At 38.3% G+C, this 14,766-nt stretch overlaps 3 protein-coding genes across 3 annotated transcripts; 2 read left to right on the top strand and 1 right to left on the bottom strand.

Annotated features, from left to right (window-relative positions):
- Positions 1 to 340: 340 nt before the first annotated feature.
- Positions 341 to 1,390, bottom strand: LOC130502891 (uncharacterized). The gene has a single exon (XM_056997651.1). It carries the CDS (start codon positions 1,388 to 1,390, stop codon positions 341 to 343), a length of 1,050 nt encoding a protein of 349 aa, XP_056853631.1.
- A 2,869-nt stretch (positions 1,391 to 4,259) lies between these two features.
- LOC130502892 (uncharacterized) lies at positions 4,260 to 4,862 on the top strand. The gene has a single exon (XM_056997652.1). The coding sequence runs from the start codon at positions 4,260 to 4,262 to the stop codon at positions 4,860 to 4,862; it is 603 nt and encodes a 200-aa protein (XP_056853632.1).
- A 5,257-nt stretch (positions 4,863 to 10,119) lies between these two features.
- Positions 10,120 to 11,169, top strand: LOC130502893 (uncharacterized). Its single transcript, XM_056997653.1, has one exon. The coding sequence runs from the start codon at positions 10,120 to 10,122 to the stop codon at positions 11,167 to 11,169; it is 1,050 nt and encodes a 349-aa protein (XP_056853633.1).
- The last annotated feature ends 3,597 nt before the right edge of the window (positions 11,170 to 14,766 follow it).

The raw sequence follows: 14,766 nt of genomic DNA on the forward strand, positions 1-14,766 counted from the left end.
TGTGTCCCTTTTGGTAACAATATGTAAGCTTGGCCGTGGCCCTTTATCAATGATGATATACCAGCTATTGTGTTAACATTTGCATCTTTCATTGTTAGATCAATAAAGAATTTCTTATCCTTTAAAATTGTGTGGCTTGATCCACTGTCGACCACAAGTGTATCCATACTTCTTTTATTCTAAACAATAAAATATAATCTGAATCATTCATATTATTATAAAATAAAATAAAACAAAGTTCAATCATAAAATCATAAAACATAAAATGCAAAGATCTTAAAAATAAAATAAAAGCCTAAAACACCAAAGCATTCAAACACAAATCGTTTGATGCATCTTTTTAATCAACTTGGTCATTTTTCAGAATGTCTGAAGTCTCATATTCCATGAGATCATCCTTGTCATGATCAAAGTCATCCTCGCCATCCTTGTATACCATGTGAGCCTCCGGGTTCTTGCCTTTGATGCTCTCTTGGTAGAGATCAACCAGGTGTTTTGGGGTTCGGCAGTTCTTTGCCCAATGGTTAGATACTCCGCACCTATGACACACTGAGTTTCCTGTATTCTGTGGTCGAGTAGTCGACCCATTGCCTCTGCCTCTACCACGCCCATTGCTGGACTGGTTTGGGCGCTCATAAGGGTTGTAACGCCCTCTCCCATAGCCACCACGTCCACGTCCTCGCCACTGACCTCCACGGCCGCGACCTCTTCCAAATGAGGAACCGCGACCCCTTTGGTCATATTGGACATGGTTAGCTTCGGAGTTGTTCTTACCTTCTTTTGAGGCATGATGTGCATCAGGAACAGGTTTGGTTCCGGGTGGTCTCAGGTCATTATTCTTCATAAGCAACTCATTATTCTGTTCAGCAAGCAATAGGCAGGCTATGAGAGCACTGTAGGTCTTGAAACCTTTCTGCCTATATTGTTGCTGGAGCAACATGTTGCTTGATGACATTGTCTGATAAGTCTTTTCCAGTAGCTGCTTATCAGTTATTTTCTCGCCACATAGTCTCATCTTTGAGACTATCCTGAACAAGGCTGAGTTATATTCATTCACAGACTTAAAGTCTTGAATCCTGAGATGAGTCCATTCATACATGGCTTCCGGAAGGATCACAGTCTTTTGGTGATTATATCTCGATTTCAACTCTTTCCATAACTCGTATGGATTGCTCACTGTGAGATATTGAGCTTTCAAGCTCTCCTCAATGTGATGGCGAATCATCATGAGGGCTTTAGCATTGTCTTTCTTACTTGATTCATTTCCTTCGACAATACACTCCTCTAGGCCTTTGGCTCCGAGGGAGATTTCAATGTCTAAAGCCCACTGAAGGTAATTGTCACCCTTTACACTTAGGGGTTCAAAATCCAAGTTTGCAATGTTTGGCATCTGAAATAAAATTTCAAGCTTGGTTTTAGGTCTTGTAAGATCTTATAAAAATAAATATATATGTTGCCTCGTCCATCAGAGAATTCGATTTCCCTAGATCATGAATTTCTATGTTTAATTTCAAGCAATCAAATATCATAGGAAACCGGTTTGTAAAATTTGTGAAATTTATATGATATGGACGAGTGCAACAAGGTCTAGTTATTCCCATGGAAAACATCATCGACCTATGCGGTTTGTGTGGACAACTCTTGTAATATATACAAGCTCATCATCTATAAGAGGTACATGTACCACACAACCGGACCATGCAAAACCATGCAATCGATTTATAGCTTATAAGGGTTTGAGGGTTTTATTTCCTTTTTAGTTTCTCATCGATTTGGCTTTAGGGTTTTAGCAAGTTTATTTCGGTTTTAAAGCTTTTACCATTAGGATAAGGATTTGTAAAATTTCTAGTTTAGTATGTGTTAGGAATTTTAACATAATCGGATATAGGAATATAACATAATCCGATTGTGAAATTTTCCATATCCGATTTGTATTAGGAAAAGGTTTAGGGTTTTCATGTGAATTTTAATCTCATAAATTTTTAGGGTTTGTTCCTTTTGACAGATTCAAATTATAGGATTAACAACCTAATGATCGATTTTAAACTTACAAGAACAATGGTGGTTTCTAGTTTAAAATCGTGAACCTCAAATTAAACCTAGTAATCGGTTTCTAGTATTTTCAAACATAAACCGATTATCCAACAAACAAGTAAACAAGTTTTAGAGATTGGTTTCTTACCTTTTAACTTGATCGATGTGCTCCTAGGATTTCCTTTTGAATCCTTAAAATAAATCAATCAAACAAAAAACTCAAGTATGTTAGTTTTGAGATCAAACTTCAATCGATATCAAAGTAACAAAAGAAAGAGGTTGGCGGCTTAGGGTTTTGTTTGATGTCGATGAGGTTGTCAAGTAGCTCGTAGATCAGTCGTGCTGATAACGTGTGAAAACTTGAGTGTTCTGGTTGAGGTTTTCACGATTTGATCTAGCTAGAGAGGTGTGTTTGCCGTGTGGCTTTAGAGAGAGAGAGGCTGTGTAAATCGTGTGTGTTATTAAGATGAAACCCTAGAGCCTTTATATATAAGCTTCTAGGTCGGTTTACTAAAAAGGAATAGATCGGGCCTAATGATAATGGACATACCCATCTCATTAGTCGATTATCCTGAAACATAATAAAGTAAAACCTAAGATAAACATGAGAAGATAAAACCAAGTAAAATAGATAAGTATGATTTGGTTTAAGGCTGGTCTAACCAAACCATGTCAATCTCGGATATGGGCATTCCAAACCAGCCGGTTTTCAACAGTATATATATGGACCTTTAGTCCATAAGATTAATACAACGAATCACTTCCATTTACAACACGTTATCAGCACGAGCTAACCTAAAACTCGAGCTAACCGAAAACCCTGGAAAACCCTAATTTAGCCGCCGACTTCAAACAGCTCGAACTCCCTAACCACGAGGAACCAGAAGACGAGCTACCTACCGATTTGAAGATCTCGGAGAGAAGAATCCAACGCCGAAGACCGCGACGCAATCCGAGTTCAGACGAGTTCGCAATCGTCGTTACAAGTCAATCGGACAGGGAAACCCTAATCTGCCCGATTTCTCTCTCTAAAAGACTCAACTTCAAATCGATCGTTCTCCCAAACCATAGCGATCCAGAAGACGTGCGACATATCAATTTGAAGCTATTGAAGAGGAGAATCCAACGCCACAGACCTCATATCAATCCGTGATCAGACGCGTTCTCTACGACAGCTTCAAGCCGCGCCGTCAAAACAGAAATAAACCTAAGGCTGCAAACTTTTCTCTCTAGTTTGTTTATAGCTGATTGTTTTTGATCTTACTAACTTCTCTTTGATAATTTTGTTTAAGGAAAACAAAGGATCCCAGTAAGATCCATTGAGGTTAAGCTATCAAAGAGAAGTCAAGGAGCAAACAATCGAGCTTAAGGTAAATTATCAAACTCCAAACATCTTTTGATAACTTGGTTAATACTTTGAGAACTAGAAATCGATTGCTAAGCTTGATCTAGAGGTTTATAATTTGAACTTGAAACCACCATTGATATTGCTTGTTAAAATCGGATCATTAGGTTGCTAGTATTAAAATTGAATCATGAACTAAAGAACCCTAAGATCATTGTTTAAAATCGAAATCATGTATTAAAACTGATTAGTCTTCTCTGATTGTTTGAGAATTAAATCTCCTGCAAGAAAATAAAATTTTCGAAAAGCAAAAAAAGAATTTTGGAAAACCTAAAATATTTTCCTAATCCAAATCAGTTTTGGAAATCGATTTTCTTAATCCAACTTTGAAAAGGAAATTTTATAATTTGAAATCAGAAACCAAAAAGGAAAATTTCTAAAGAATTATAAACCATCTTAAACCTAATGGTAAACCGGTTTAGGATTGACCCCAATCGAACCTATCCAACCCGGGTTTAACCATCGACCTATGCGACTCCTAAAACCCTAAAACCCTTAGGATATTTATTTTAGATTCCTGAGTGTTTCTTGCTCGCATCCTGGTCGATTAGTTATTGCATTGAAATGATTGTTTGTATAATTGTTATTTCATTTCTAAATATGGCCGAGTGCCTTGATCAATATATGACCGAATGGTCTTGATTTATTTGATGATGACCGAATGGTCTTAGCAGCCTAAATGGGCGCATGACATTGTTTCCTTATATAGCCAGATGGCATGAGAAACTAAATGATCATCGTTTTGTGATGAATTCAGATGTCAATAAACTCAGATTACAGTGTCCTAAATCTCTCCGGAGATAATTATATTGAGTGGACCATGAACACTTCAGGAAGATTAAAACTCAGAGGAGTTTGGAAGTGTACCAAGTGGGATAATGATACCCCTGCGTGTGAGAGGTCGTATGCCCTCAAGATCACGAAGGATAAACTCTGTGATGATCTAAAAATGATGTACAGCTACATCAATGATCCACATTATCTCTGGTATACATTGAACAATAGATACTCAGAAATGTTCTTGCATAAAGCAGAAAAAGAATGGCGAGAAATAAAGTTCCAGAATTATGAATCTGTGAACAAGTATGACTCTGACCTTATGAGAATCGCCTACACTCTCAACCTATTTGGAGAGTCGACAACCAACAGGGATAAGCTCACCAAGACTCGTGAGACTATCCATCCGAGTGATGCGATATCTTTATATCACGCCAGTAAGTGTACTACTTACTTTGATCTACTCGACAAACTGTTGGAAATTGAGAAGAAAAAGAAAACAAAGGCAGAGAACATCAAGCAATTTGATGAGATCTTAAGCATACATAAGCTGAGACAAGAGTTTGATTTGAGTATTCCTGAAGCTGGAGAAGAACAAACCGAGTGGACTCATGTAGATAATGAGCTTGATCTATTCATTGAATAAGAATCAATGTAAGTCATATCCAAAGTGTTAAAAGGAATGGCCGGTTTTGTTTTATTTTTATTTTGACATCCTGAATTTTTATTTATGATTTGGTTTTCATTTTATTTCATCTTGTCATCTCTGGAAAGCATTAATAAAATTTTATTACAATCTTTGATTGAAAAATGACAAGAAAATTTCGAAAACCAGTATGTCTTGAAGAGACAAATCCTATGGCATTTCCCTAAGGAGGGACGATTTTATTCACTCAAAATGAAAGCCCCATTAATTTATTTTTGAATGGTTTCGAATGGGCTAAGGACAGAAATGTTCTTTCTGTGTATGTAAAAGAAAATTTGCCAAAGGTATAAATGATCAAGAATAAAATTCTCCATGTTGATCTAGACTATGCAAATGATCAATATGATAAGGAACAATGGCTTTTGGTAACCAGTAAGGTTAGCCACGAAATTATACTTAATGGTATGACCGGATTAGCCATCCGAAATAAATTTTAAAATCTGATGCAAAGATTTAAAGGCACAAAAGAGTTCTCCCATAAATCTCACGTGTGTAGTATGAACACAAGGGAAACTCATGAGGCTTCATTGTCCAAAAGGTATCATGGAAATGGCACAATAATTTTGTGTTCTTACAGAAATGATTTTTATAACATGTTCCTGATAACCTGGCTGAATAAATTTCGAATTACAACCTATACGGTTTAGACTACAAAATTTATGAAAAGTCATGAGCATCCACAGATTACAGTATGTTCATGAGGGGGAGAGAGGATAACCCTATGCCATGAACACACCATAATCTGATGGATATAAGAGCTCAGACATGTTGTCCTTTTAAACCAAAATAAAGACTCGACAACCATGGAAATGGAAACCACAATAACCGTGGTCGTGGTTCCTACATGGTCGTGGTCGAGACTGGTCGAGACTCAGTCCACAGTAGTATTTCTGGCCGGACATAACAACACTCGACCAAGTATGAACTATAAGTTCAATGACTCTCCATACAGAGGTCACAAAGATATCTGGTTAAGGACATGGATTAATTCCCAAGAATTTTAACAGATTATAGTATGTCCATGAAATGGAAGTGAGGACAAATCCACACATGTCCATACTATAGATCTACTCGGACAGAATTCTTTTATGAATCTAAATGAGCCATTGGCCACAGCCATCCGAGCATTGGGAACAGAATAGAAATTCGAAAATTATAGTCCAAGGGACAGAGTAAGAATTCGGAAATTATATGGTCCAAGATATGGGACATAAAGAAATTATTCATACAAGTTGAAGTATAAGCATCAGGCCATTAAAGTTATGCATAGATATTCCCATCTCAAAATGATTACGGGTCACAATCCAGACACCATCCTAAGAAATAATAAATAGAACACCACAAACATGTGTGCCGTCTAGGATGGAATCTCATAAGGAAATGAGATAAGATTGGGAATATATGTTGGATAAGTGAAAATGTTTTCTCCTGCGAATTTTAATAAACCATGAGCCAAAATGAGTGACTAGATTGTGGCCAAAGTACATTGATTTATACAAGATAAATCTGTCTATCCAACATTCACTAAAATGAGAAAACAATAAGCTGGAAAGAATAAGAGAAATGAAGTGGTATGAACCACCATTGTCTTGGCAAGATCCTCGGACCAAAGATTATAATCTTGGACGTCCATACAAAGAAAGAAAGAAAGAAAAAAATCATACAAGATGATAGCCAGACAGATTAGACCCGATGACTATGTCATAACCAGCTTAGCACCACGAAATAAATATTCAAGTTGCTATAAGTAAGTCTATATAATAGACCTGTATGTTCCATATACATAAGAACCTCGGATGAGAAAGAGAATAAGGTGCTCAGAATAATATACCCGAGTTCACTAAAGAAACCATACCAGACATAGAGAAAAATGCTGGCCAGCTGAACATCTAAGGTACCAAGCCATGTAAATTGGATTAGCCGAGATACAATGGTAAAGGTCCTGGATAATATAATCTCTAATCGATTAGAACATGTCTGGAACGCGATAGAACGCGATGGAACAAGTACAAATAAGTGTCGACACATACACACATATAAGTGATAGAAATGCATATGAGAAAGCACTTGAGAATAAGAAATAAAAGAGGATCTCGAACCCACACATGAGAGTACTCGGAAAATAAATAAATAAATGAACGTGGGGTTCTAAGTAAAGAATAAGAGATGCGGAGACCATCTAACCAAGGGAAATAAGAGTCTTGTGATGAAAGGAAACCGTGAGAAAGGACATGACCATGTCCAGGTCGTCCATATCTAAGCATAGAGCATTCTATGAATGGCTTTATTACACAAGGTTATCCACAGAGACTAAGGAACAGATTAGAAGGAAATAAAATTCCTATGTGGTGAATGCTACTGCATAATAAAATTAATGTCTGGAAACACATAAGAAAATCACAGTAAGCAATATATAAATCCCTGGATATATAAAGGTACATATGACCTGAATCTTAAGAGATCAAGAGATCTAAAAATGAGAAATGAGAATCTCATAGAACAACATCGTTCCTGCGTTGTTCATGGACTATCGTAGAAGCAGCTGCCTGCGTGTATACACACATAATAAAACTAAGAGATGCTTAGTAAGAAAGTTCTATAAGAACATTTCAGATCAGTCCATAAATTATGAAATAAATTCCTTGTGTTTATAATCTAAAGAAAGGATGATTAAAGTCCAACAGATTGATTTTGGACAGGCTGTAATAAAAAATATAATGATCTAGAATGAAGATCACAGCCATATACATGTATTGAGATCTATGATCTTATATACCAAGAACTGGATATGATATGGTCAAAGTAATAAAGGGATGAATCCATCAGATTCACGACCATAAGAATCCATATCCAAGTCTGACCTTGAACCACCTTGGTCCTAGGCAATTCCGACCCGTCCCATAGGTCATGATCCGACCATGAGACACCAAGTAAGGATGGGACGGCATGTTAACCCTAAGGAAGGCTTCCAGCCGACCATGAGAGCCTTATGGCATACGGCATATATAGATTTTGGTTAACCTCTAAGTACGGAATGTGCAATAGTATGATCCAAATCGTGGATATACAAATTCATTGATCGAATTTTATAAATGACCAAGGATGAACAGAAAATATTTAAAGTTAAGATCCATTTCAAGATGGATGAATACTCCCAATAGAAAGTCCATATGTTCTGGTCAAGAACCATAGAACATAACTGATTATTTTTATGATATGGACTAAGTACTAATAAGTACATATACCTCATGATCACTGAAACAAGTTCAGATGAATTATACAGCAATTGAAAGACATTGCACGGAGGTACAATTCAGGGGGAGTGGTACAGGTTGTACTCTTTTCCCTTCACCTGGTTTTTGTCCCAATTGGGTTTTACCGGTAAGGTTTTAATGAGGCAACACCAAAACTCTAAGTTTGGTAAAATGTATCCACAAGGTCCGCATGTCTATGACATCTATTCATAAGTTCATGCGTTGTACTCTTTTTCCTTATCTAAGGTTTTATCCCACTGGGTTTTCCTAGAAAGGTTTTAACGAGGCAACTTAAGAGCATGTTACTGACCCTGAAACGTATGTGTCGATCAAGGGGGAGTGTTATGAATATATTATGTGATCGACCCATTTCTGTCCAAACCGGACAGACCGGACCAAATCATTACTGGTCGGACCAAACCGGACCGAACCGGACCGGACCAGACCAAGTCAATGTTGAACCAGACATGGCCAGGCCCGACTCAAGCCCAGCCCAAGGAGACAAGATCTGGCGGCCCAAGAGGAGTGGAAGAAAGGAAGACTTAGACTTTTCCATATTTATGTATTAGGATATTACTATTTCCATTGAAAACCGGCTGGTTTGGAATGCCCATATCCGAGATTGACATGGTTTGGTTAGACCAGCCTTAAACCAAATCATACTTATCTATTTACACTTGGTTTTATCTTCTCATGTTTATCTTAGGTTTTACTTTATTATGTTTCAGGATAATCGACTAATGAGATGGGTATGTCCATTATCATTAGGCCCGATCTATTCCTTTTTAGTAAACCGACCTAGAAGCTTATATATAAAGGCTCTAGGGTTTCATCTTAATAACACACACGATTTACACAGCCTCTCTCTCTCTAAAGCCACACGGCAAACACACCTCTCTAGCTAGATCAAATCGTGAAAACCTCAACTAGAACACTCAAGTTTTCACACGTTATCAGCACGACTGATCTACGAGCTACTTGACAACCTCATCGACATCAAACAAAACCCTAAGCCGCCAACCTCTTTCTTTTGTTACTTTGATATCGATTGAAGTTTGATCTCAAAACTAACATACTTGAGTTTTTTGTTTGATTGATTTATTTTAAGGATTCAAAAGGAAATCCTAGGAGCACATCGATCAAGTTAAAAGGTAAGAAACCAATCTCTAAAACTTGTTTACTTGTTTGTTGGATAATCGGTTTATGTTTGAAAATACTAGAAACCGATTACTAGGTTTAATTTGAGGTTCACGATTTTAAACTAGAAACCACCATTGTTCTTGTAAGTTTAAAATCGATCATTAGGTTGTTAATCCTATAATTTGAATCTGTCAAAAGGAACAAACCCTAAAAATTTATGAGATTAAAATTCACATGAAAACCCTAAACCTTTTCCTAATACAAATCGGATATGGAAAATTTCACAATCGGATTATGTTATATTCCTATATCCGATTATGTTAAAATTCCTAACACATACTAAACTAGAAATTTTACAAATCCTTATCCTAATGGTAAAAGCTTTAAAACCGAAATAAACTTGCTAAAACCCTAAAGCCAAATCGATGAGAAACTAAAAAGGAAATAAAACCCTCAAACCCTTATAAGCTATAAATCGATTGCATGGTTTTGCATGGTCCGGTTGTGTGGTACATGTACCTCTTATAGATGATGAGCTTGTATATATTACAAGAGTTGTCCACACAAACCGCATAGGTCGATGATGTTTTCCATGGGAATAACTAGACCTTGTTGCACTCGTCCATATCATATAAATTTCACAAATTTTACAAACCGGTTTCCTATGATATTTGATTGCTTGAAATTAAACATAGAAATTCATGATCTAGGGAAATCGAATTCTCTGATGGACGAGGCAACATATATATTTATTTTTATAAGATCTTACAAGACCTAAAACCAAGCTTGAAATTTTATTTCAGATGCCAAACATTGCAAACTTGGATTTTGAACCCCTAAGTGTAAAGGGTGACAATTACCTTCAGTGGGCTTTAGACATTGAAATCTCCCTCGGAGCCAAAGGCCTAGAGGAGTGTATTGTCGAAGGAAATGAATCAAGTAAGAAAGACAATGCTAAAGCCCTCATGATGATTCGCCATCACATTGAGGAGAGCTTGAAAGCTCAATATCTCACAGTGAGCAATCCATACGAGTTATGGAAAGAGTTGAAATCGAGATATAATCACCAAAAGACTGTGATCCTTCCGGAAGCCATGTATGAATGGACTCATCTCAGGATTCAAGACTTTAAGTCTGTGAATGAATATAACTCAGCCTTGTTCAGGATAGTCTCAAAGATGAGACTATGTGGCGAGAAAATAACTGATAAGCAGCTACTGGAAAAGACTTATCAGACAATGTCATCAAGCAACATGTTGCTCCAGCAACAATATAGGCAGAAAGGTTTCAAGACCTACAGTGCTCTCATAGCCTGCCTATTGCTTGCTGAACAGAATAATGAGTTGCTTATGAAGAATAATGACCTGAGACCACCCGGAACCAAACCTGTTCCTGATGCACATCATGCCTCAAAAGAAGGTAAGAACAACTCCGAAGCTAACCATGTCCAATATGACCAAAGGGGTCGCGGTTCCTCATTTGGAAGAGGTCGCGGCCGTGGAGGTCAGTGGCGAGGACGTGGACGTGGTGGCTATGGGAGAGGGCGTTACAACCCTTATGAGCGCCCAAACCAGTCCAGCAATGGGCGTGGTAGAGGCAGAGGCAATGGGTCGACTACTCGACCACAGAATACAGGAAACTCAGTGTGTCATAGGTGCGGAGTATCTAACCATTGGGCAAAGAACTGCCGAACCCCAAAACACCTGGTTGATCTCTACCAAGAGAGCATCAAAGGCAAGAACCCGGAGGCTCACATGGTATACAAGGATGGCGAGGATGACTTTGATCATGACAAGGATGATCTCATGGAATATGAGACTTCAGACATTCTGAAAAATGACCAAGTTGATTAAAAAGATGCATCAAACGATTTGTGTTTGAATGCTTTGGTGTTTTAGGCTTTTATTTTATTTTTAAGATCTTTGCATTTTATGTTTTATGATTTTATGATTGAACTTTGTTTTATTTTATTTTATAATAATATGAATGATTCAGATTATATTTTATTGTTTAGAATAAAAGAAGTATGGATACACTTGTGGTCGACAGTGGATCAAGCCACACAATTTTAAAGGATAAGAAATTCTTTATTGATCTAACAATGAAAGATGCAAATGTTAACACAATAGCTGGTATATCATCATTGATAAAGGGCCACGGCCAAGCTTACATATTGTTACCAAAAGGGACACATCTAGAAATAGATGAAGCATTGTATTCTCCAGATTCTAATAAAAGCCTGTTGAGCTTTAAAGACATTCGAAAGAATGGTCTTCACATTGAGACTGTTGGAGAAGGAGCCAAAGAGTTCTTGAATATATATGAACTCGGCCAGGATCACAAAAGGGTCTTGGAAACTATACCAGCTATAGCTACTGGCCTTTACTATGCCAAGGTCAGTGTAGCAGAAACTAATGCTATGATAAGCAAAGATATAAAAGAAAATTTTAATTTGTGGCATGACCGGTTAGGGCATCCCGGGACATCTATGATGCGTAAACTCATTCAAAATTCTAATGGCCACAGCCTGAAGGGCAGGCGAGTTATCCCTAAAGTCCATACGTGTGTGCCTTGTGCACAAGGGAAACTCCAAATCCGACCATCAGCAATTAAAGTGACTAAGGAAACCATAGGTTTTCTGGAAAGAATACAAGGTGACATTTGTGGACCAATACACCCACCTAGTGGGACATTTAGGTACTTCATGGTACTCATTGATGCGTCCACAAGATGGTCCCATGTATGTTTATTGTCTACTCGGAATCTAGCCTTGGCTAGGTTGCTGGCTCAGATCATAAGATTAAGAGCACACTTTCCAGACTTTCCTTTAAAGACTATACGTCTTGATAATGCTGGTGAGTTTACTTCCCAAGCTTTTTATGAATACTGTATGTCCATGGGGGTGACAGTTGAACACTCCGTTGCACATGTCCATACACAGAATGGTCTAGCCGAGTCTTTTATTAAAAGGATTCAGATGATAGCTAGACCCTTACTCATGAAAAGTAATCTGCCGACCACAGCTTGGGGACATGCAGTATTGCATGCTGCAGAATTAGTACGCATCAGACCATCTAGTGAGCATAGATATTCACCATCCCAACTCCTATTGGGTCGAGAGCCAGACATCTCCCATCTTAAAACATTTGGATGTGCTGTTTACTATCCAATAGCTCCACCACAGAGAACAAAGATGGGAGCTCAGAGAAGGATGGGAATATATGTTGGATATGAGTCTCCTTCAATTATAAAATACCTTGAGCCAACCACGGGTGATTTATTTAAGGCCAGGTTTGCGGATTGTCACTTTGTGGAATCTGAATATCCAACATTAGGAGAAAATAATAATAAGCTGGTAAAAGAAATAACATGGAATCATACATCCCAAGCATCATGGCAAGATCCTCGAACTCAAGCATGTGATCTTGAGGTTCAAAAGATTATACATCTACAAGAGCTAGCTAATAAATTGCCTGATTCCTTTACTGACCCAAATAGAATGACCAAGTCATATATACCAGCAGCAAATGCACCAATAAGAATTGAAGTCCAAAAGGGACAAAACCAAGTTGCTACAGAGTCTAAGCCACGTATGAAACGTGGTAGACCAATTGGTTCCAAGGATAAAAACCCTCGTATAAGTAAAAAGAGTGCTAAACAAGCCGTGGTTGAGGGGGAGAAGGATCTGGTCGAAGTGGTTGAGCCATCCGTCCCAAGGCTCCGGGACATGGGCGAACCAACGCCCGGACATGATCCGGACGTACCAGTATCCGCGGACATGACCATTGGTACGGCCGGTAAGGGACCTAGTGAGGCTTGGGACGCTAAGACTCAGGGTTCTGAACCTCCGGACAATGAAGAGATCTCTACTAACTATATCATGTCTGGAAAACAATGGAACAGAAAGCATGTCGACATGGATGATATTTTTGCATACAAGGTAGCACTTGAGATCATAGGAGATGATGAGGATCTAGAACCCACGTCCATATATGAATGCATGCAGAGAAAAGATTGGCATAAATGGAAAGAAGCCATAAACGTGGAGTTAAACTCTTTTAAGAAGAGAGGTGTCTTCGGTCCTATAATCCGAACACCAAATGATATAAAACCAGTGGGGTACAAATGGGTCTTTGTGAGGAAGAGAAATGAGAATGGAGAAGTCGTGAGATATAAGGCTCGACTCGTTGCACAAGGATTCTCACAGAGACCAGGAATCGATTATGAGGAGACTTATTCTCCCGTGGTGGATGCAACAACATTTAGATTCCTGATAGCTCTGGCCATAAGAGAAAATTTGGATTTACGGTTAATGGATGTAGTAACCGCATATCTTTATGGACCACTGGACAATGATATATACATGAGAGTACCAGAAGGTATTGAATTACCTAAGAATGCTAAAGGTTCTCGAGAACAACACTGCATAAAGTTAGATAAAGCATTATATGGATTGAAACAATCAGGTCGAATGTGGTACAATAGATTGAGTGAGTACTTACTAAAGGAAGGCTATAAGAATGATCAGATATGCCCATGTATATTCATTAAGAAATCGGACAAAGGCTATGTGATAATAGCTGTGTATGTTGATGACCTGAACATACTCGGAACAACCAAAGAAATTTCTCAAACCGTAGAGTATCTCAAGAAAGAATTTGAAATGAAAGATTTGGGAAGGACAAAATTTTGTCTAGGACTACAGATTGAACATCTAAAGGATGGAATCCTTGTGCATCAAAAGACCTATACAGAGAAGGTTCTTAAAAGATTTAGTATGGATAAGTGTCATCCATTAAGCAGTCCTATGGTTGTAAGATCCCTTGGCCTTGAGACTGATCCATTCCGGCCAAAGGGAGAAGATGAAGAAGTCCTAGGTCCCGAGTTCCCTTACCTCAGTGCCATTGGCGCCTTGATGTATTTAACTACTCATACCAGGCCGGACATATGCTTTGCTGTAAGTCTACTGTCCAGATACAGCTCCTGTCCGACCAGGAGGCATTGGGACGGGATCAAACACATCCTGAGATATCTACAAGGAACCAAGGATGTGGGATTATTTTATGCTAACCAAAACAAAGAAGATTTGATTGGTTTTGCTGATGCAGGTTATTTATCTGATCCACATTGTGCCAAGTCTCAAACAGGCTATGGTTTCACCTACGGAGGTACTGCCATTTCATGGAGGTCAGTCAAGCAGACAATAGCAGCAACATCATCCAACCACTCGGAGATTTTGGCAATCCATGAAGCAAGCAGGGAGTGTGTCTGGTTGAGACTTATGACACATCATGTCCGAGCAGCATGTGGAATCACAGAAGGCAAGGATGATCCGACCATCCTTTATGAAGACAACGCAGCCTGCATAGCTCAGCTCAAGGATGGATACATCAAGGGTGATAAGACTAAGCATGTTCTCCCCAAGTTCTTTTTCACCCACGACTTACAGA

Source organism: Raphanus sativus, unplaced genomic scaffold (genome assembly GCF_000801105.2).
Source record: "Raphanus sativus cultivar WK10039 unplaced genomic scaffold, ASM80110v3 Scaffold0729, whole genome shotgun sequence".
NCBI lineage: Eukaryota > Viridiplantae > Streptophyta > Magnoliopsida > Brassicales > Brassicaceae > Raphanus > Raphanus sativus.

What these genes read in the sequence shown, in the direction of transcription:
- LOC130502891 (XM_056997651.1), bottom strand. Translation starts at nt 1,390, where the DNA reads ATGCCAAACATTGCAAACTTGGATTTTGAACCCCTAAGTGTAAAGGGT.
- LOC130502892 (XM_056997652.1), top strand. Translation starts at nt 4,260, where the DNA reads ATGAACACTTCAGGAAGATTAAAACTCAGAGGAGTTTGGAAGTGTACC.
- LOC130502893 (XM_056997653.1), top strand. Translation starts at nt 10,120, where the DNA reads ATGCCAAACATTGCAAACTTGGATTTTGAACCCCTAAGTGTAAAGGGT.